The 24259-nt window shown below is 45.9% G+C and overlaps 1 protein-coding gene across 1 annotated transcript in view; it reads right to left on the bottom strand.

Moving 5' to 3' along the window:
* LOC311141959 (tetratricopeptide repeat protein 28-like) overlaps positions 1-24259 on the bottom strand; it is a 325737-nt gene that overhangs the window by 38908 nt on the left and 262570 nt on the right. The window contains 1 exon segment of the mRNA XM_084177484.1: positions 8254-8761. Coding sequence (XP_084033610.1) covers positions 8254-8761 — 508 coding nt within the window.

Raw genomic sequence — 24259 nt, forward strand, 5'->3', positions numbered from 1 at the left:
CTGTTTCCAACGACAACCAACCTGAGATCTCTCCCTCCCTGACTGCCTCAGTCTGCTGTCTGCTCCAGACCACATGGCTGTGTTTCTGTGTGAGCCATGTAGCCAATCCCCTGCAGGACTCCACAGAATACTTTTCATGTTGGGGTTAGGGAGAGTATATTAGGAAAGGCCTAAAGCCATTTCAACTCAGAGTTTCTCTCTCTCCCTCACCCTGAATCTCTCCTGACCCAGTGAGTAGTACACCCAGAACAGTGTTCTTTATAGCTCTGTTCTGTTGGGCTCTGCCCACTGGGCACAGACGTCAATTAAACGTCTATTCCACGTTGGTTCAATGTAATTTCATTGAAATGATGTGGAAACAACGTTGATTCAACCAGTGTGTGCACAGTGGGTGTGCTGTTGTTTTGTTGCGTTTCCTGCTTGATTTAGCTTTGTCTCAGCATTAAGAGGTCCTCTGGGAACCAGGGTTAAAACAAGGAAAGTAATAGCTTAATTAAAACTGTTACCTCCGGCCCTGTTAACTGATGGAGTCGCCATTTCAAAATACTTTTTTTAGAAGAGAGGGAGAGAAGAGAGGGAGAGAAGAGAGGGAGAGAAGAGAGGGAGTGAAGAGAGGGAGAGAAGAGAGGGAGAGAAGAGAGGGAGAGAAGGGTACAAACAGCTTCCAAACAAACTTATTAAAAACCTCTTTGAAGTGAATTGCAGGAGAAAATAATACAATTTAGATTCTGTTTCATGAATAACAGAAATGTGAGCTAAATGCAAAAGCCACCACTCCAGTCCTCTCCGAGATATTAAATAATGCTGACTAGGGGGTAAGTTAGCCGGTTAATGAATAATAAACAGAGGCTGGAAAGCAACATTTTCATATCCTTTATAGGTCAGCATGCACTGAGCCAAGGCTCCTGTCACCACTGGGCATCAGTCAGCCAACCAGCCTCAGTAATAAAGCATGTTACTATCTGTCACGTTCGTTTACAGACGGGACGGACCAAGGGGCAGCGTGATATGCGTACATGTTTATTTAAAGGAATAAACAACCGACAAAATAACAAACAAAACAAAACGTGAAGTCCAAGGCAGCACAGCACAGCATACCTTAACATGGAACAAGATCCCACAACCCACTAGTGCCAATAGGCTACCTAAGTATGGGCCCCAATCAGAGACAACGAGCTACAGCTGCCTCTGATTGGGAACCACACCGGCCAACATAGATCTAAACGATCTAGATCTAAACATAGAAAATGCAACATAGAACAAACCACACAGAAAATACACACCCTGACTCAACAAATACGAGTCCCCAGAGTCAGGGCGTGACACTATCGCTGTGCTGAGCAGAGTGCTAGCTGGCTACATGCTACCTGTAAGCCATGACAGGGGCCGCTCCACCCTCTCCACGTCAACATAGATCATCAGAGAAGACCTGAGAGCAGAATAAAAGATCTGGGGAAAAATACTTTCTTTCTTCATGTTCTCTACCCCTCGCTATACGACACTGCTATTTCTCTCCTCTCTTAAGCTTGTTAATCTTACGCTTGATCATGTCTTCTCGTTTTGTGTACAACATGTTTTATCTCTGCATGGTGGTGATTCAAAGCTAGAGGACTGTACAGTAGGCTACAGTATGTCAAGTTGGCTACAGTATGTGGGGGAATGACTAGGCAACAACAACATTCCTCCCACCACCATCACCACAAACAACAACAACAAAAACAGTGTAATCATATATATATATTTTTACCCACTTAATTCTCTGTCATCTTCATTATTCAGCTCTTGGAGAATCAGCTATTAAAGGTAATTAAGCGATTCATCAAGTCAGTTTCAATTACTTGGAGCCTGACAGCCGCAGATTACAATCACTAGAGGTGAGGGGAAAAGAGAGAGAGCCAGAGATAGAGAAAGAAAGAAAGAAAGAAAGAAAGAAAGAAAGAAAGAAAGAAAGAAAGAAAGAAAGAAAGAAAGAAAGGAAGAAAGAAAGAGAGAGAGGACAGAGAGGTAAGGCCCTGTCAGGCAGAGAGAAGGAGAGCAAGGATAGAGAGAATAAAGAAACAAGGAAAAAGGGGAATGGAAAAACAAGAGGTAGATACAGGAGGGCAACATCAACACAATCACCTAACACTCCACCTCCCTCCCAGCCATCACCATGAAGCACTGCAGCTTGTCCTTGGCAGTACGGAGCAACAGGCCCACTCTCCTCCTCCTCCTCCTCCTCCTCCTCCATTGTGCTCTGGTTTTGTCACAAGCTGTGGCTTTTTGACGCTACATCAAATACAATGTAATTATTGTGTCATGGAATTTGAAGTCTTGTTGCTGCCGATGTATACTTGCTGTTACTGGTGGGACTAAAGATCCTCTTGATGCCAAGCTAGCTGGAAAGAAGGGCACAATCTTTTAATTTTTTTCCTGGGGCCCCCCCTGGGTGCACGTTTGGGTTTTTTCCCTAGCACTACACAGCTGATTCAAATAATCAAAGCTTGATGATGAGTTGGTTATTTGAATCAGCTGTGTAGTGTTAGGGCAAAAACCAAAATGTGCACGCAGGGTGGGCCCCCCAGGACCAAGTTTGGGAAACTCTGGACTACGGTGCCCTGGCTAAGAAATGCACTGCCCCCTATTGCAGGGCTCAAATGTAGCATCATAAACTGTACTCGCTAGAGGCCCTGTTTTACGACCTTTCTGAATATTCATAGATGGAACCTAAGTGCTTACCGCACTGGTTGGGTGTTATGCTGGTCAAAGGCGAGCAGCGTCAATTTATCTTTGGCTGATTGACCTTGGTCCCTGCTTCCACACTCTCACTTCTGAGGATAGCAATAAGTCATCCTGGAGAACCATTATGTATCTTAGTTGTCCATTAGAGTCAGCTTTACAACTGTCTTGATGGCTGTCATAAGCCATGCCACCAACATACTGTATATTGTAATGGCTGGACTCAAATACAGCTGAATGTGCTATGTCGTAGACCTCTCCTTAGAGGTGGGACGATAAACCATAAATGATCGACATTGACAATGGCATTTTGCTGATATCGTTCATTACGATAAGTAGCCTATACTGGAGAAATGTGAAGTTTGAAATGAAACAAGTTTGCTAATAAGAGTGATTGTTATTGGGAGAATTGATGGCTACAACCATCAAACTAGTTGTCACGTTTGTTGAAGGACGGGTCAGACCAAGGCGCAGCGTGAAATGCATACATGTTTATTATAAAAATAAACACACGAACAAAAACAACATAACGTGAAGTCCTCAGGCTAAACACAATACAAGCCTATACACGGAACAAGATCCCACAACTAAGGATTGCAAACAGGCTACTTAAGTATGATCCCCAATCAGAGACAACGAGCAACAGCTGCCTCTGATTGGGAATCACACCCGGCCAAACATAGATGTAGAACAACTAGAACTAAACATAGAATATACAACATAGATTTCCACACCCTGACTCAACATACAAGAGTACCATAAGTCAGGGTGTGACAGTACCCCCCCCCAAAGGTGCGGACTCCGACCGCACAAACCTGACATAACAGGGTACGGTCCGGGTGGGCATTCTGCCTCGGAGGTGGATCCGGGGCGTGACAACCACATTCTCTCAGCCACCCCGTTGCGCCCCTGGTCTGGTCTGGACCTCGGCGCGCTGCTTCCCCTCTCCTTCCTCCCACGATGCACCAAGCCCTGTCTGGGCCCTGGTGTGGGAGACCCCGAACCTGGAGAGGGGCTGACGTCTGGGTCTGGACTGGAGCTGCTGACCGGAGCTGGACTGGGCACCGGTGGAGCGGACTGAACTGGCTCCGGAGTGGAGCTGCTGACCGGATCTGGACTAGGCACCGGTGGAGCGGACTGCTCTGGCTCCGGAATGGAGCTGCTGACCGGAGCTGGACTATGCACCGGTGGAGCGGACTGCTCTGGCTCCGGAATGGAACTGCTGACCAGAGCTGTACTGGACCCCGGTGGAGTGGAATGCTCTGGCTCCGGAGTAGAACTGCTGACCGGAGCTGGACTGGGCACCGGTGGAGCAGACTGCTCTGGCTCCGGAGTGGAGCAACCGACCGGAGCTGGATCAGGCACCGGTGGAGCGGACTGCTCTGGCTCCGGAGTGGAGCAGCTGACCGGTGCCGGACCAGGCACCGGTGGAACGGGCACGGGCCGTGCCGGACTGGACACACGCACCACTGGTCTGGTGCGAGGAGCAGGAACGGGCCGGGCCGGACTGGCAACACGCACCACTGGCTTGGTGCGAGGAACAGGAACGGGCCTGGCCGGACTGGGAACACGCACCACTGGCTTGGTGCGGGAAGCAGGTACAGGCCGGGCCGGACTGGGGACACACCACTGGCTTGTTGCGGGGAGCAGGGACGGGTCGTACCGGGCTGGTGACACGCACCACTGGCTTGGTGCGAGGAGCAGGAACGGGCCGGCCCGGACTGGGAGCACGCACCACTGGTCTGGTGTGAGGAGCAGGAACGGGCCGGGCCGGACTGGGAGCACGCACCACTGGTCTGGTGTGAGGAGCAGGCACGGGCCGGGCTGGCGACACGCACCACTGGCTTGGTGCGAGGAGCAGGAACGGGCAGGGCCGGACTGGGAGCACGCACCACTGGTCTGGTGTGAGGAGCAGGAACGGGCCGGGCCTGACTGGGAGCACGCACCACTGGTCTGGTGTGAGGAGCAGGAACGGGCCGGGCCGGACTGGGGACACACACCACTGGCTTGGTGCGAGGAGCAGGTACGGGCCGTACAGGACTGGTGAGGTGCACTGGTGACACAGTGCGTAGAACTGGAGCAGGATATACTGGACCTTGGAGGCGCACTGGAGACCAGGAGCGTTGAGCCGGCACAACCCGTCCTGGCTGGCTGCCCACTTTCGCACGACACGTGCGGGGCGCTGGCACAGAACGCACTGGGCTGTGCATGCGCACTGGCGATACAGTGCGTCTCTCCGCATACATGGGTTCCTCAATTAACCCACGCTCCTTATGTTGCCTAACCAGCTCCTCTCTCCGTGCATCTACTTCCTCCTGCAGTGCCTCCTCTTGAATGGAGCTTTCCTGCTCTATTCTCGCTATCAGCCCCCGTAATGTGGTGGCCTCCTCTCTTACCCTGCAGATCCGATCCTTCTCTCTCTCTCGGCAATCCTCCTCTAGTGAGGACTCCTCCGGGAGCCCCCACGAGTTAGGGAACAGAAACTTATCGTCGTCGTCATCCTCCGACTCCTCAGGAATAAAACTGTTCCCACTCTTGTTCCCATGGTCGTAGGGACTCAACCTGGAAACCCACCGGGTGCACTGGTCGTGGCTCTTCTCTCTCGCTCCCCGACCACCCCTTTAGCCACCCCAAAAAAATTATTGGGGCTGCCTCTCGGGCTTCCTCCTCGGCCGGCGCCTTCTGTGTTGCCGTTGCTCCTCTCCTGCCTGGGCTTCCACCTTCGCCCAGGGTCCTTTCACCGCAAATATCTCCTCCCAAGACCAAATGCTCCTGGGCACGCTGCTTGGTCCGTGTTTGGTGGGATCTTCTGTCACGTTCGTTGAAGGACGGGTCAGACCAAGGCGCAGCGTGAAATGCATACATGTTTATTATAAAAATAAACACACAAACAAAAACAACAAAACAACGTAATGTGAAGTCCTCAGGCTAAACACAATACAAGCCTATACACGGAACAAGATCCCACAACTAAGGATTGCAAACAGGCTACTTAAGTATGATCCCCAATCAGAGACAACGAGCAACAGCTGCCTCTGATTGGGAATTACACCCGGCCAAACATAGAAGTAGAACAACTAGAACTAAACATAGAATATACAACATAGATTTCCACACCCTGACTCAACATACAAGAGTCCCATAAGTCAGGGTGTGACACTAGTAGTAGTAGTTTAAAGGATAATACAAATAAAAAAGGTGGTTATTAACTTATTGTTCTATTTATTGTTATCACATCAATTCAGGCAATTTATGGCTATATGGATCTTTGTCCACGTGGCCCAGCTCTCCCTCTGCTGCTATTGAATAATCATAGGGGTACCTTTATCCCCTGTTGCACTACGTGTTATCATTATGTTCTCCCTGCATTGGAAAGGTTACATTGCTAATCATTTTATTTCTGCAGGTTTTGACCATCAGATGACTAGGGCTTTGAAAAAGGGACAATAATTACATTTGAGCTCCAATCAAAAGGCCTGATCTTATAGACTTAATTTCCCCCTCTCTGTCTTTTCTATGTCTCTATATTTTAGTTATCTACAGCACTAGGATTCATTTGCTAGATTTGATTAAGTCCTTGCCGGTGGGGGGGAGAGCAGAGCAGAACAGAACAGAACAGCGTGGGTATTCATGTGCAGAGAGTTCCCATGAAAGATGTAAAGGGTTTTTATGGGCTTCTTTTCTCCTGTGACAGTGTGATAGTTATATGTTAGTGTTCCATCACTCTAGCACATCCCAGCCAGTGATAACTCAGTCACTGCTCTGGGCCCATGCAGAGACTCCTGTCCTGACCAATCACATCACAGCTCCCTGACCAGGCAGAGGTATCCTGTATCACGCAACACTGCAGTAAATCTACATACCAGTAGTAGACCTGAACCTGGACTGGACTTATAGCAACACATTTAGCTGTTTTCAATGGTCTTTGTTCTCACACTAGTAACTATGTAGGGCTCCATTTTAAACAACATTTAAACGCTTAAAACAAGGTTGTGATCATGAACATCCAATAAAAAAATCTATAGCAAGAGCTAAGTCAGGTAACTATCAGTATATATGAATGTGGACATACCCAGAGACAGGTAAACAGACGTACTAGTGATATAGTAGTACCTAGAACCCACAACAAGCAGAGACAGGTAAACAGATGTACTGGTGATATAGTAGTACCTAGAACCCACAACAAGCAGAGACAGGTAAACAGACGTACTGGTGATATAATAGTACCTGGAACCCACAACAAGCAGAGACAGGTAAACAGACGTACTAGTGATATAGTAGTACCTAGAACCCACAACAAGCAGAGACAGGTAAACAGATGTACTGGTGATATAGTAGTACCTAGAACCCACAACAAGCAGAGACAGGTAAACATATGTACTGGTGATATAGTAGTACCTAGAACCCACAACAAGCAGAGACAGGTAAACAGACGTACTGGTGATATAATAGTACCTAGAACCCACAACAAGCAGAGACAGGTAAACAGACGTACTGGTGATTTAGTAGTACCTGGAACCCACAACAAGCAGAGACAGGTAAACAGACGTACTGGTGATATAATAGTACCTGGAACCCACAACAAGCAGAGACAGGTAAACAGATGTACTGGTGATTTAGTAGTACCTGGAACCCACAACAAGCAGAGACAGGTAAACAGACGTACTGGTGATTTAGTAGTACCTGGAACCCACAACAAGCAGAGACAGGTAAACAGACGTACTGGTGATATAGTAGTACCTGGAACCCACAACAAGCAGAGACAGGTAAACAGACGTACTAGTGATATAGTAGTACCTGGAACCCACAACAAGCAGAGACAGGTAAACAGACGTACTAGTGATATAGTAGTACCTGGAACCCACAACAAACAAAGGAAAAAGCAGGAGCAGAGAATAACAACATGAGAGGAATGCGGATATCACCCCACCATCAAAGCCTGCCACTTGGCACAGCCGGTACTAAAATACAGAGAGAATACTGATGCAGCCTCCACCTCCACGCAGTCTCTCTCTCACTGGCAAACCATGACCTCTACACTACTATTCTAGCCTGTTCCCATCACATCCTGCCAAGCTCCTTGTGAGGAAGCATCCCGGCTTTTCAGCAGGGCAATGACCTGGTTAAAACCCCACGCTGCTGGGCTGGAGCAAACACACAGTCAATATTTACCTCCCTCCGCCTGCCTGGGACCGCCTTCATTCTACCATCTACCAGACAAACTTTCTAACAACAAGGTGGTTCCTCATCCTGTAGGATGGACAGGGACAAATAGAGGAACTCACATGCTCGTCAGAAAAGGTAAACCCACAACATGAGGGACTGCGCTGTAAATTGACCTCAAATGCCAGGGACATGCCGAGGGGCCACTCTAATAGGAAGCATAATAACACCGTACTAAACTAGAGATATTCATTGTTAGCCATGTTTGAAAAGAAACCTAAAAATGAAAATGTTATAGTTGGATATGATGCTATGGTCAGCCCAGTCTCCCGCCCCACCCACCACAGCCTACCCCTCTGTGTTGTTACGTACCCAGGTTGGAGGAGGCTCTTCCCTCTGCAGCCCTGTCCTTCAGGCCCTCAGCGATGGCCAGCTGCTGTTGGTGGTACTGCTTGGCTCTCTCCAGGTCCTGCATGCAGCGTGCAGCGTGACCCAGCCCAGCGTACGCCCTCATCTCTATAGGCTGCTCCTCCAGCTCCTGGGCCAGCTCCAGCACATGGGTGTGGTAGGACATGGCCTTGTCAAAGTTACGGTGGTAGTGGTAGGCACTGCCCAGGTTGCTGTAGGCACGGGCCTCTTCCCTCTTATTGGTCAGGGCCTTGGCGATGCCCAGGTGCTGCTCGTGACATTGGACAGCGTTTTCAAAGTCGCCCATGGCGATGTAGACGGCACCCATGTTGCCCAGCTCCTGTGCCTCCGACAGCTGGTCCTTGGACTGCTTGGCCAGTAAGACACACTGCTTGTGGCTGGCCAGGGCATTAGGGTAGTCCCCGATGGCTGTGTACACATGACCCAAGCTGCTCAGGGCCATAGAAGCTGCCTGGAGACACAGAGAAAACACAGACACACAAACATCAGGCAAGCAATTAAGGTCACATAGTAAAAACACTTAGAAACTAAAGCTTCGTGAAATTGACCCACATTTAACTGAGTTGGTTGTTTTTGCATCTCAAACACAACACACCTCTCCATCCCTCAACACCCCTCTCCATCCCACAAAACCCCTCTCCATCACTGAACACCCCTCAACACCCCTCTCCATCTCACAACACCCCTCTCCATCCCTCAACACCCCTCTCCATCCCACAACACCCCTCTCCTTCCCTTAACACCCCTCTCCATCCCTCAACACCCCTCTCCATCCCACAACACCCCTCTCTATCCCTCAACACCCCTCTCCATCCCTCAACACCTCTCTCTATCCCTCAACACAACTCTCCATCCCTCAACACACCTCTCCATCTCTCAACACCCCTCTCCATCCCTCAACACCCCTCTCCATCCCTCAACATCCCATTCCCCAAAGTATATAAAAAAAACCTCCCAAATTTCTTTGGAGCAACATTGCTTTAGGGACCAAACAACAAACAAAAATGCTGATGCAGATTAGCACAGCGGTAGGCTTGTTTTAAAGCCGACAGTTTGCCCACTGCAATCTGCTTCACGGAGGGCGCCACCACCAATGGAACAAAGAGCCAGTTAATCAGGGGAAGAGGAGAGGAGAGGGGCTTAGCTTCACTCTTCAGCTGTGGGAGGGAGACAGACCCACTGACTGACTGACTGATTCTCCTCATCTATTCACCACTGGCAACACTTCTCTATCAGGAGGGCTGATGCTGGGAATATATTGTAGCATAGTCTATCTATCACCTCAACAGGATATTTCAACCTCTCACCCCAATCCACCTGCATAAATATGAAGTGTAATATAAAGTGTAGGGTGTGCAGTAAAGTGGAGTGGTCTGAAACAGTGCAGGCCTGACCCCCTAAGTGACGCACACACTGTAGGCTTATTAGCTGTTTATATAGAGGGTAAACTGCTGGGAATTGGGGGCGGCTGTTTTTGTGTGGACAGATGTTCCATTAATTGCAGCGGAGAGGGCCAGCTAATAACACATCTCCTTCCTGAGGTCTCTCTCTCCCTCTCTCTCTCTCTCCCTCTCTCTTGCTCTCTCTTTGTGTCTCTGTGTCTCTGTGTCTTACAGAATGGGAGGGGAGGGGACTGGAGCGGGTTGGATGGTGGTCAGGGAAGAGGACAATAACCCTGACAATTAAGGCCACAACTCTGCTTGACTTTTCTGCCTGCGTAGGAGCCTCTATGACACGGATGCTTGGGGTTACACTGACAGGGATGCTTGGTTTTACACTGACAGGGATGCTTGGTTTTACACTGACAGGGATGCTTGGTTTTACACTGACAGGGATGCTTGGGTTTACACTGTGTGCATTTAGAGGTAACAAAGGAAAGGATGACTGGAAAGTCAAACACAACTCCAGTAATGGATTATTATTAAATGCTTTCTGTGCTGTTTGCTGAGCCTTCATTCTATGTTGTTTATCATCAAAAGGCATGTGACTCAACAGTGCCCAGGTTACTATTGGATGTTTATGTCAACACATCTGAAAAAGCAATTACTCATGTATAAATGCCATGGCAAAAGTTAATCCACTACAGTGTATTACAGAAAAACACTGCGCTTTTAAATCAAGATACAGAATTCCATAAACACTACAATAAGTAATTTAGAGAAGAAATGTGGGGGTAATTCCTGCTCCCACAGAGATAAAGAGAGAGAGAGTTTCACAGCACCTTTGCTCCAAGAACATATAATGAAAACACTGCATGAATTAATAAAAAAAACAATGCAGAACCTAAGAAAAAAATCTATACCGTAAAATACTTTCTCACACTCACACTAGCACACAGACGCTGGCACACACTTACACATTTTCTATCTTCCATATTTTCACACACACGCATGCACACAGCAGTGCTATCTTTCTTTCATTTCACATGACTGCTCATGCCTGGAACATATTACCTGCCGACATAAGGACTTCCAGCAGTTTGCTGGAGTTTAAAGCCTCGACAAGACATTATACAGGCCCAAGGAGGCAATTACCTCCCGTCACAACTGTTGCTGTTTCATGTTCCCAGATAGCCTATCTAGGGCTGCTCAATTACATGTGCCTTTTGAAGATCTCTTCAACTCCAACTTCCACTCTGTGAGCAGAGAAACCGAGCGGAATCCTCTGCTCTCTCTGTCTTGGAAAATGAGGGTGACGAGGACGGAGGGGGAGAGAGAGAGAGAGAGAGAGAGAGAGAGAGAGAGAGAGAGAGAGAGAGCGCGCAACCTCTCTCCACAGTTGAGATGAGTCGTGCTTGTGATCAGTGTCCCTCTAAAGTGAGACTGCAACGCCGCATTTTCTCCCCAGATAGAGAGTTGATGGGAGATAGTGAGGAGCCAGTTTTGCCTGTCACTGTAGAGGTTCTCTGCTAGTCTTGGGGACGGATGGATGGATAGACAGACAGATGCTAGGACCCATTTTACAGCCAGTTATGACTACATCCCTCCCTCAGCACTGCTCATGTAGACTGATTGAAATCACCCAGCAGTCCAAGAAGCAAACATTTCCTCTAAACATTTGATTTCTGCAAAGGTGACTTTTCTAATTTGATTCCATTTATTTTCTTCACTTATCTTCCCTCCCTCCCTCCCTCCCTCCCTCCCTCCCTCCCTCCCTCCCTCCCTCCTTCCTTCCCCCCACCTCTCTCATTCCAACTGTGGAGTCAGATCTGATTGTGTTTACACAGTCCGGCCCTTCTCCGGATGTGTGATGATTTGATTAATCCAAACGTCAGCCTTTATAAACTGTTGATAAACTGCTGGCTCTTATCAGCAAACACATTTTGCACAGAGGGTCCCCTAATGAAAGGTAAACTGGTGCAGCCCCTTGAGGGAGGGGTGGGGGGGTGTGGGAGCTCAAGAGGGCTGAGATGACATCTTAATCAGAACGGCTTGGCTAAAGAGCATTATTCCATTTTTAGAACTCAAGACAAGGACAATGTTTAGAATCCCTGGCTGGCTGCTACTCCAATGTCAGACGTATCTAGTAAGAGGTGGATATGTTTATATTGTACAACACATTAGAGAAATGGCTGTTTTCATACCACATGTTAGAGGTAATGCATCGTCTTTAACATAATGACCCTTTAATGTCATGTTGCAGTAACACTTCTGCTCCTGATCGCTGGGTCTGTGTGAATTCTGTGACACTGGGCCCCTAGTGTGTGTATTTCATTTCCTTGCCAGTAACAACCCACACTAGATCACTGCATTGCTGTGTTTAGTTAGTGGTTAAACGTTGCTTTTGTGAGAGGGAGTATGCCTCGCCTCTCAGGACCCTAGAACACTGCTAACTACAACCCCAACGCCAACCACCACCATAATCATCTTCACATCGCCTAGCAGCAGTGCTGATAGGATGGAGGTGGTTTCCATGGGAACCTGAGTAGTTTGATTACAGCTCACAAGGCAGTAGGGGAGAGTCTGCCACCATCTGAACCATGCTACCTCCTCCTGAGCACACACAAATAGGCAAACTAAGGCATGGGCCACTGCACAAACTGTCACCTGCTGCTCAGACTAAACTGTTTTCACAGAGCTCTACCTCTGGAAGCCCCCTGGCTGCCTGTTGCTATGATGATTAGACTGCAAAGCTATCTGTGTCTACTGACAGCCATCTTTACTGACACTGTCTCATTCATATCAATAGTAGTAAATCCCTGATGATGACCAACAACAACAATACTAACAGCATATTTTACAACCGGGTCCATTCTACAGCTGTTCCTGTAAAACACACACCCAGCAACAGTCAATAAACATGTGAAAGCACAGCCAAACGTATTGGTCACTGGTGTTTTTGCAATACCCATCAAACCATACTGCCGGCCGACAGACCATGATATGATTTTAATGTGAGCCTGGTTAACGGATAGGAAGTACATGGTTATGCCCTGGTCAATGGCTCCATGAGTTATGAGTAGCCGTGATAAAAAATAGTGCACTACCTAGGGAATAGGGTGCCATTTGGGATGATGAGTACAATGATTCTCCTGTGTTTCAGAGAAAGCAAAGCAGAGAGGGGGACTAGTGGGAGGGATGGAGGGAGGTGTGAGGTGTTAAAGAGGCGTTGGTTTGCCCCCTGTCCCAGGTAGCGTGGCCTGAGGGTGGCCTGGGCTGGTCAGAGGAAGGCTCTACTCCAGCAGAGTGCTGTTAATGGGATTATGTGTGAGATAGAGAGGAGAAGGTAACCACCGCTGATTCCATTACAGAGGAGGTGGGAACAACATCTCTGTCACACTGCCAACACACACACACATACAGTGCCTTCAGAAAGTATTCATACCCCTTGACTTATTCCACATTTTGTTGTGTTACAGTCTGAATTCAAAATAGATCAAAATAAAACAATAATATCACCTATCTACACATAATACCCCATAATGGCAAAGTGAAAACATGTTTTTAATCATTTTTGCAAATGTATTGAAAATGAAATACAGAAATATCTCATTTACATAAGTATTCATACAGCTGTGAGTCTGTAATAGCTTGTCACACCTGGATGGTACAATATTTGCACATTATTCTTTTTAAAATTCTTCAAGCTCTGTCAAGTTGGTTGTTGATCATCGCTAGACAGCCATTTTCAAGTCTTGCTATAGATTTACAAGCCAATTTAAGTCAAAACTGTAACTAGGCCACTCAGGAACATTCAATGTCATCTTGGTAAGCAACTCCAGTGTATATTTGGTCTTGTGTTTTAGGTTATTGTCCTGCTGAAAGGTGAATTTGTCTCCCAGTGTCTGTTGGAAAGCAGACTGAACCAGGATTTCCTCAAGGATTTTGCCTGTGCTTAGCTCTATTCCATTTCTTTTTATCCTAAAAAACTCCCTAGTCCTTGAAAATATGGAGAGTGGTACTCAGTAATATGTTGTATTGAATTTGCCTCAATCATAACGCTTTGTATTCAGGATATAAAGTAAATTTCTTAGCCAATTTTTTTGCAGTTTTACTTTACTGCCTTATTGCAAACAGGATACATGTTTTGGAATATTTTTATTCTGTACAAGCTTCCTTCTTTTCACTCTGTCATTTAGGTTAGTATTGTGGAGTAACTACAATGTTGTTGATCCATCCTCAGTTTTGTCCTATCACAGCAATTCAACTCTGTAACTGTTTTAAAGTCACCATTGGCCTCTTGGTGAAATCCCTGAGCGGTGTCCTTCCTCTCCGGCAACTGAATTAGAAAAGACTCCTGTATCTTTGTAGGTACTGTGTGTATTGATACACCATCCAAAGTGTAACTTCACCATGCTCAAATAGATATTCAATGTCTGCTTTTTTTTTTTTTTACCCATCTACCAATAGGTGCCATTCTTTGTGAGGCATTGGAAAACCTCCCTGGTCTTTGTGGTTGAATCTGTGTTTGAAATTCACTGCTCGACTGAGGGACCTTAAAGATAATTGTATGTGTGGGGTACAGCGATGAGGTAGTCATTCAAAAATCATGTGAAACACTATTATTGCACACAGAGTCCCTGCAACTTATTATGTGACTTGTTAAGTACATTTTTACTCCTGAAGTTATTTAGGCTTGCCATAACAAAGGGGTTGAATACTTATTGACTCAAGACATTTCAGCTAAAATATAGAAACATAATTCCTTTTTGACATTATGGGGTATTGCGTGTAGGCCAATGACACAACATCTCAATTTAATCCATTTTAAATTCAGGCTACGCAACAAAATCAAAAGTCAAGGGGTGTGGATACTTTCTGAAAGCACTGCACACACACACATAAGTACATGCATTACCGATCCATGACATACACATGTATGCACAGCACATATGATGTTAGAATTACCTTGTTTAACATACATTACAGATCAAATGCAACCAGACATGATCTCTGCATATTACAACTTTCCCCATCAGAAACTGGTTAACATTTGAAAAATATTAATTATACGAGTAAAAATATCTCCAGCCCTAGTCTACACACACACACACACACACACACACACACACACACACACACACACACACACACACACACATGCTCCTATGTAGCTAATTAAGTGGCTGTGTAGAAGGAAGGTGAAAAGGAGCATGCTCCAGTGTTTCTCTTAATGAGCTGGGAACCAGTCAGAAGAAACAGGCTGAGAACAGGACAGAATCCAGGCAGGCAGCGCCACGAGCCTGGAGCCTGCTACATAGAGGAGAGGAGAGGAGAGGAGAGGAGAGGAGAGGAGAGGAGAGGAGAGAGAGGAGAGGAGAGGAGAGGAGAGGAGAGGAGAGGAGAGGAGAGGAGAGGAGAGGAGAGGAGAGGAGAGGAGAGGAGAGGAGAGAGAGGAGAGGAGGCTAGAAAAGAGGGGTAGATAAAAGGCTAGAGGGGTTTGTGTTTGAAGGATGAGAGAAGAGAATGGCTGAGACATCCCAGGGGGTGAGGATGTCTTCAGATCTGAATTCACCTGCAGTGATGCATTCTGACAACAAAGGAAACATCTCAACTGGATAAACAAGGAGAGGGAACCGCAAGGCTGATAGAGGGTGAGGAGAGGAAGGAGAGAAAGGGGGAGAGGAGGAGGGGGGGGGGGGGGGGGGAGAGAGAGAGAGAGAGAGAGAGAGAGAGAGAGAGAGAGAGAGAGAGAGAGAGAGAGAGAGAGAGAGAGAGAGAGAGAGAAAGAGAGGCTGATGATACCTGTGTAAAGGTAAAATATTCAGAGGGCGTTATGAGTATTAACTCCAATCCCCCCTCACTCTCTCTCTCTCTCTCTCTCTCTCTCACTCTCTCTCTCTCTCTCTCTCTCTCTCTCTCTTTCTCTCTCTCTCTCTGTGTTTGCACACTGGTATGGATCCTCTGGGAGCCACCATTTGATTCAGCCAAATGACTGCCTCTCTGCCATATCAAAACCTTCTGCTTTTTAAGCAGGCAGTAAGCTGTGCTCTGCCAAGCGAGGGCACATACAGCTGTGGCTGACTGCTCCCTCTCTCTCACCACACACAGCAGTGTGCAGCTGTCTGTGGGGGCAATTCTCACAGTGGGCATAAACCAGTCATGGTCCATGTAAGTTACCCTCATTTGGGCATTTTCTAGACAAAATAAATATCAATTTGACACGTTTGCTACCACCCTCAGAAGAAGAAGAATCATTAACAATAACCATTTTCATTTTCATAATGTTTTAACATACCATCATCATCATCATCATCATGGTCATCATCTTCAGGGCTGGGTCGATCCATTTTAAATTCAGGAAGTGATCAAAATAAAAAATAATGTAAAGTTGACATTTATTATCAATTCCCGAATAAACTTGAAACTGACCCCAGCCTTGGAAATCTCCCATAGGATCTTATCAGTAATCAGAGTCAGTGATCCCACTTGTACCAGCAGCATTACCTGTGTGACCTCAGGCAGCAGATACATGAAGCCAGTGGCCGGGAGCGTGATAATTCCTTTAGCCTCCCCAGGACACACACACAAAGGATTGATGTTCACAAAGGTCAGTGCATGGGTAAGGACACACGTGACAGCATCTCCACTTTCACACTGGCGAGACATAGAGATGTGCGCATGCATGAACACACACACACACACATACATACAGGCAGTAACATTCACACAAACACAGGGACTCACAAGCCTGCTATGTACACACACACTCTTTCAGTAGTTTTCCTACACGCTCTGCTCTGCTGAGCTGGAATGCCCATTTATTTTCCTGAGCTGATGGGTATCCTTGTGCAATGGTGCCAAGCAAATAGGGAATCATTTGGTCACACAAGAGTCAGTCCCACATAATATACTGTATTCAATCACACACACTTACACACACTCACACACACATACAGACACATACTGTACACACATAGCATCACACAAACATATGGGTCCCAGCCGACTAGAGGCCCATTAGTAGGCCGCTTCATAGCTGTGTGTCTGTCTGTGTGAGTGATTATGTGTGAGTGTGTGAGTGTGTGTGTCTGTTCTGTCTGTGTGAGTATGTGTGAGTGTTGAGTGGTAGTGTGTGTGTCGTGTCTGTCCCCTGGCCTGTGTGAGTGTGTGAGTGTGGAGTGTGTGAGTGTGTGAGTGTGTGTGTCTGGTCTGTGTGAGTATGTGTGAGTGTGTGAGTGTGTGAGTGTGTGTGTCTGTCTGTCTGTGTGAGTGTGCTGCGTGTCTGTGGCAGAGTATCCAGGGTGGCCAACAGGCACTGGAGAGGAAGAAATGTGAGAGGCGAAGAGTAGAATTGTCCCTGACAGTCTCTATTGGTGTTGCTGGAAAATCTGACTGTGCCCCTCAAGTGCTGTAGAGTTGATATTTCAAGCTAACCCTCTGATAATTCGCTAGACAAAACAAGAGGTCTGCTGGGTGAGGAAGTGAGAGAGGGTGGGAGAGGGTAGCAGGGTAAAACAGAAGGACCTCTACATTCCCCCTACCCTACCTCCCCTCCTCTAACTCAGTCTTCTCAGGGCAGGATGTCAGCATTGTTCAACTGCAAGCGGAAGCCCTGTGTTTATTGATACGTGTGACTGTAACCTCTGGTTGAACAGGAACGATACGGTGGGCACATCAGGGGAAGCTAAGTGGCACGAATTGAGAGCATGCTAGATACCTCCTGACTAGCTCTCAAAGAAAAGCTCAGCTGCTGCCCTGCTGTTTTTTCTTTTGGTGAAAGATAATGTCCATGGTGTAATGGGATAGCTGGGAAATGTCTGTAGGTCAGTGGAGAGAGCTGACTTTGTCATGGAGGGGGAAGGGGACGTGGCTGGGCACTTAGAATTCTATTTGAAATCCAGTACAGAAGGAAAGATAACCAATCTCTGACCTCACAAAGCAAAGTCAATACAATCATTTCTGGTGAACAGGGGTCGTACTTGGTAAATTACACTGTTATTATATTCAGTAACATCGTTTTTGCGGTAAACATTTCAGGCCTTTTAACTAAGCATCTATCTACCAAATGTAGCTTGGACAGATACTATATTGTGCTGTGTTGTGATGTGTACAGTAGCTGACTCCTTGCTTTAACACTGATGGGGTTTAGCTGGAACGGCAGGGGTGACATTGATAAATGTGGTCAGCAAAGACTATGCTTATCCAAACCCTCTTACCAATCCTCTACCATGTGGGAAGGAGACATTTAATGAAAAAGCGAGAGAGAGGAGTTCAGTTCACTCAGGATTGGAAAGAGGAGGACTATACAACAACATATAATGGCAGCTATAATGGTAGGTGAGGGGGCTGAAACACTTTAGAGCACAGTACTATATTTAGCATCCAAGGCCTCAGCCTGCATCTAAAAGCATCCAGGAAACCAGTCCAAGGACGTCACGCTACAGGGTTACTCAAGGGCATTACAGAAACCATGGTGATCATACTAGGTCTGGAAAGTATTACCTGTCACCTAATACGGTAGGACAAAGCAGGACTGACATTCAAAACTACAGAATACACTTCCATTACAAAAAAGGGTACAGACTACAGAGAGAATGACAGTTAGAGAGTTTGGAAGAAACGAAGAATGAGATAGAGAGCAGGGAAATAGAGTCAAAGGTCGAGATGAGAAAGACATACATGTAGGTGAGATCTGAAGGCCCTGATCAATATGTCCTGTAGCCTAGTGTTGCCTAGTGCCGACTGCTGACAGAGACACAGACAGACAGTGATAGGAATGAAGAGTGACGGCCCACATGTACATTCATACACTGGCTCTTATTCTCCCCCAGTCTCTGAGATACATGAGTGAGAGCTTTAATGCAGCTCTCTGAAATCCAACCAATATAACAAACTCCTCAAGTTTAATAGGTTTAGACAGACACTCAGACCCAATCAGATCTCAGTGAAATTGTGAGAGGCACCACTCCCTTAGATTCATTTGTTTTAACTTAGTTTTTCTCATGGTGACGTGAGGGGTGAGGGGTGAGGTCGAGGGAGAGCCAGAGTGTGTCTGGAGCCAGGTAGACAGAGAGAGAGAGGGGAGGGGAGAGAGAGAGAGAGTGGGGGGGGGGGGAGACAGAGTGGGAGAGAGAGAGAGAGGGGGGAGAGGGTGGGAGAGAGCGAGAGAGAGGGAGAGAGGAGGGAGAGAAAGAGAGAGAGCTAGAGAGAGGGGCGGAGAGAGAAAGAGACAGAGAGAGACAGAGAGAGAGAGAGAGAGACAGAGAGAGACAGAGAGAGAGAGAGAGAGAGAGAGAGAGAGAGAGAGAGAGAGAGAGAGAGAGAGAGAGAGAAAGAGACGGACCCACTGGTTGCCCCTCTAGGTTACATAGAGCTGGTAGTCCCATCCACAAAACTACCATGTGTGAAACAGGGAAGGGACTCAGGGGGTATGCTAATTTGGTATAGAGCAGACCTAACTCACTATTAAATTAATCAAAACAGGAACATTTTACATTTGGTTAGAAATTCAAAAGGAAATTATCTCAACTGAGAAAAATGTCCTCCTGTGTGCTACCTATATCCATCCCCCCACTAGAATCCCCATACTTTAATGAAGACAGTTTCTCCATCCTGGAGGGGGAAATCAATCATTTCCAGACCCAGGGACATGTACTAGTCTGTGGCGACCTAAATGCCAGAACTGGAACCTCAGCACACAGGGGGACAAACACCTACCTGGAGGTGACAGCATTCCCTCCCCCATATGCCCCCCTAGGCACAACTACGACAACATAACCAAAACCAAAAACGGGTCACGACTCCTGCAGCTCTGTCGCACACTGGGTATGTACATAGTCAATGGTAGGCTTCGAGGGGACTCCTATGGTAGGTACACCTATAGCTCATCTCTTGGCAGTAGTACTGTAGACTACTTTATCACTGACCTCAACCCAGAGTCTCTCAGAGCGTTCACAGTCAGCCCACTGACACCTCTATCAGACCACAGCAAAATCACAGTCTACTTGAACAGAGCAATACTCAATCATGAGGCATCAAAACCAAAGGAACTGAATAATATTAAGAAATGCTATAGATGGAAGGAAAGTAGTGTTGAAACCTACCAAAAAACAATTAGGAAACAACAAATTCAATCCATTCTAGACAACTTCCTGGACAAAACGTTCCACTGTAATAGTGAAGGTGTAAACTTGGCAGTAGAAAACCTAAACAGTATATTTGACCTCTCAACTTCCCTATCATATCTAAAAATCTCTAACAGAAAACCAAGGAAAAGTAATAACAGTGATAAATGGTTTGATGAAGAATGCAAAAACCTAAGAAAGAAATTGAGAAACCTATCCAACCAAAAACATAGAGACCCAGAAAACCTGAGCCTACGCCTTCACTATGGTGAATCACTAAAACAATACAGAAATACACTACGGAAAAGAAGGAACAGCATGTTAGAAATCAGCTCAATGTACTCAATGTAATTGAAGAATCCATAGACTCTAACCACTTCTGGGAAAATTGGAAAACACTAAACAAACAACAACACGAAGAGCTATCTATCCAAAACGGAGATGTATGGGTAAACCACTTCTCCAATCATTTTGGCCCTATAACAGAGAACAAACAGCAAAAAAATATACATGATCAAATGCAAATCTTAGAATCAACTATTAAAGACTACCAGAACCCACTGGATTCTCCAATTACATTGAATGAACTACAGGACAAAATACAAACCCTCCAACCCAAAAAGTCCTGTGGTGTTGGTATCAATGAAATTATAAAATATACAGACCACAAATTTCAATAAGCTATACTTAAACTCTTTAACATCATCCTTAGCTCTGGCATCTTCCCCAATATTTGGAACCAAGGACTGATCACCCAAACCACAAAAGTGGAGACAAATTTGACCCCAATAACTACCGTGGGATATGCGTCAACAGCAACCTTGGGAAAATCCTCTGCATTATCATTAACAGCAGACTAGTTCATTTCCTCAGTGAAAATAATGTACTGAGCAAATGTCAAATTGGCTTTTTACCAAATTACCGTACGACAGACCACGTATTCACCCTGCACACCCTAATTGACAAACAAACAAACCAAAACAAAGGCAAAGTCTTCTCATGCTTTGTTGATTTCAAAAAAAGCTTTTGACTCAATTTGGCATGAGGGTCTGCTATACAAATTGATGGAAAGTGGGGTTGGGGGAAAAACATACGACATTATAAAATCCATGTACACAAACAACAAGTGTGCGGTTAAAATTGGCAAAAAACACACACATTTCTTTCCACAGGGCCGTGGGGTGAGACAGGGATGCAGTATAAGCCCCACCCTCTTCAACATATATATCAACGAATTGGCGAGGGCACTAGAACAGTCTGCAGCACCCGGCCTCACCCTACTAGAATCTGAAGTCAAATGTCTTCTGTTTGCTGATGATCTGGTGCTTCTGTCACCAACCAAGGAGGGCCTACAGCAACACCTAGATCTTCTGCACAGATTCTGTCAGACCTGGGCCCTTACAGTAAATCTCAGTAAGACAAAAATAATGGTGTTCCAAAAAAGGTCAGTTGCCAGGTCCACAAATACAAATTCCATCTAGACACCGTTGCCCTAGAGCACACAAAATCCATACATACCTCGGCCTAAACATCAGCGCCACAGGTAACTTCCACAAAGCTGTGAACGATCTGAGAGACAAGGCAAGAAGGGCCTTCTATGCCATCAAAAGGAACATAAAATTTGACATACCAATTAGGATCTGGCTAAAAATACTTGAATCAGTTATAGAACCCATTGCCCTTTATGGTTCTGAGGTCTGGGGTCCGCTCACCAACCAAGAATTCACAAAATGGGACAAACACCAAATTGAGACTCTGCATGCAGAATTCTGCAAAAACATCCTCCGTGTACAACGTAAAACACCAAATAATGCATGCAGAGCAGAATTAGGCCAATACCCGCTAATTATCAAATCCAGAAAAGAGCCGTTAAATTCTATAACCACTTAAAAGGAAGCGATTCCCAAACCTTCCATAACAAAGCCATCACCTACAGAGAGATGAACTTGGAGAAGAGTCCCCTAAGTAAGCTTGTCCTGGGGCTCTGTTCACAAACACAAACAGACCCCACACAGCCCCAGGACAACAACAACAACAACAACACAATTAGACCCAACCAAATCATGAGAAAACAAAAAGAGAATTACTTGACACATTGGAAAGAACAAACAAAAAAACAGAGCAAACTAGAATGCTATTTGGCCCTAAACAGAGAGTACACAGTGGCAGAATACCTGACCACTGTGACTGACCCAAACTTAAGGAAAGCTTTGACTATGTACAGACTCAGTGAGCATAGCCTTGCTATTGAGAAAGGCCGCCGTAGGCAGACCTGGCTCTCAAGAGAAGACAGGCTATGTGCACACTGCCCACAAAATGAGGTGGAAACTGAGCTGCACTTCCTAACCTCCTGCCAAATGTATGACCATATTAGAGACACATATTTCCCTCAGATTACAGCGATCCACAAAGAATTCGAAAACAAACCCAATTTTGATAAACTCCCTTATCTACTGGGTGAAAAACCACAATGGTGCCATCACAGCTGCAAGATTTGTGACCTGTTGCCACAAGAAAAGGGCAACCAGTGAAGAACAAACACCATTGTAAATACAACCCATATTTATGTTTATTTATTTTCCCATTTGTACTTTAACTATTTGTACATTGTTACAACACTGTATATAGCCATACTATGACATTTGAAATGTCTTTATTCTTTTGAAACTTCTGAGTGTAATGTTTACTGTTAATATTTATTGTTTATTTCACTTTTGTTTACTATCTACTTCACTTGCTTTGGCAATGTTAACACACGTTTCCCATGCCAATAAAGCCCTTAAATTGAATTGAAATTGAATTGAATTGAGAGAGAAAGAGAGAGAGAGAGAGAGGGAGAGGACTAGCAGTGCAGCTGCACATTGTTACAACACTGTATATAGCCATAATATGACATTTGAAATGTCTTTATTCTTTTGGAACTTTTGTGAGTGTAATGTTTACTGTTCATTTTTTTATTGTTTATTTCACTTTTATTTATTATCTATTTCACTTGCTTTGGCAATGTAAACATATGTTTCCCATGCCAATAAAGCCCCTTAAATTTAAATTGAGACAGAGAGAGCGAGAGAGAGAGAGAGAGAGAGAGATTGAGAGAGAGAGAGAGAGAGAGAGAGAGAGAGAGAGAGAGAGCGAGAGAGAGAGAGAGAGAGAGGGCAACCATTGAAGAACAAACACCATTGTAAATACAATCCATATTTATGTTTATTTATTTTCCCTTTTGTACTTTAACTATTTGTACATTGTTACAACACTGTATATAGCCATAATATGACATTTGAAATGTCTCTATTCCTTTGGAACTTCATTTTTTACTGTTTATTTCACTTTTGTTTATTATCTATTTCACTTGCTTTGGCAATGTAAACATATGTTTCCCATGTCAATAAAGGCCTTTGAATTGAATTGAATTGAGAGAGAGAGAGGGGGGGGAGAGAGAGAGAGAGAGAGAGAGAGAGAGAGAGAGAGAGAGAGAGAGAGAGAGAGAGAGAGAGAGAGAGAGAGAGAGAGAGAGAGAGAGAGAGAGAGAGAGAGAGAGAGAGAGAGAGAGAGGAGGGACAGGAGAGATGGTACAGCTCTGGATAAATGATGAGGAGAGAAGGAAAGGTTGTTTACAGTAAATGCTACCAAATCCATCTCTCTTCTTCTATGCTACCAAATCCATCTCTCTTCTTCTCCTGTCCTGTCTTCTTCTTTCTCTCCTGTGATATCTAAAAAAGCACTTTATCTAGGCCTAAGGAAACAGAGGTTTAAATGCACTGGGGCCTCTTTCCTCCTCGGACTCACCTGGTCCCAGCTCAATCAGCCGCAGAGGGCTGAGGTTGGAGGGGGGCTGAGGTATGGGCTCTCTGATGGTTAAGGAAATAGATTGGTGACAGGTAAGGGTACAAGTGACACATTCCCTTTACACTTTTAAGATGCAGTGCCCTTGTAAAAGCTACTATTGTTCATATCCAGATGTGACTGTCTCAGCGTTAACATGACAGTTCTGCTTACCAGTCCTTCTCGCACTGTTGGGTGAAACACACAATCTTTCTCCTTAGCGCCTTACATCCAGTCTCAGAGCACAGCACCCATTACACAGCAGCCTCAGTCAGAACCCCCTCTGATAAACCTGAGCTAGAACTCAAAAACCAAACTCCAACATGTCTGACACTGACTCTGGCCATGCTCTGTCTGAAGTGTTGGGTAAATAAATCCCCAATGACATGCAGTGGAGAGAGAGAGAGCGGAGAGAGAGAGAGAGAGGGAGACATGGCTGTGGCTGGGCTCAGCAGACAGACGAGCCATTTAAATCCCCTCTCCCTCTGTGCCTTTATTCCCCAAATGTAATTACAGGCCTGGCGAGGCCTGGGTGTCTGAGCAGGCTGAGGCTGTAGAGACAGCCCAGAGCCCAGAACCCAGAACCAGAGCCCAGAGCCCAGAATCCAGAGCCCAGAGCCC

The sequence above is a fragment of the Coregonus lavaretus genome (assembly GCF_964263955.1).
Source record: "Coregonus lavaretus genome assembly, chromosome: 14".
Lineage (NCBI taxonomy): Eukaryota > Metazoa > Chordata > Actinopteri > Salmoniformes > Salmonidae > Coregonus > Coregonus lavaretus.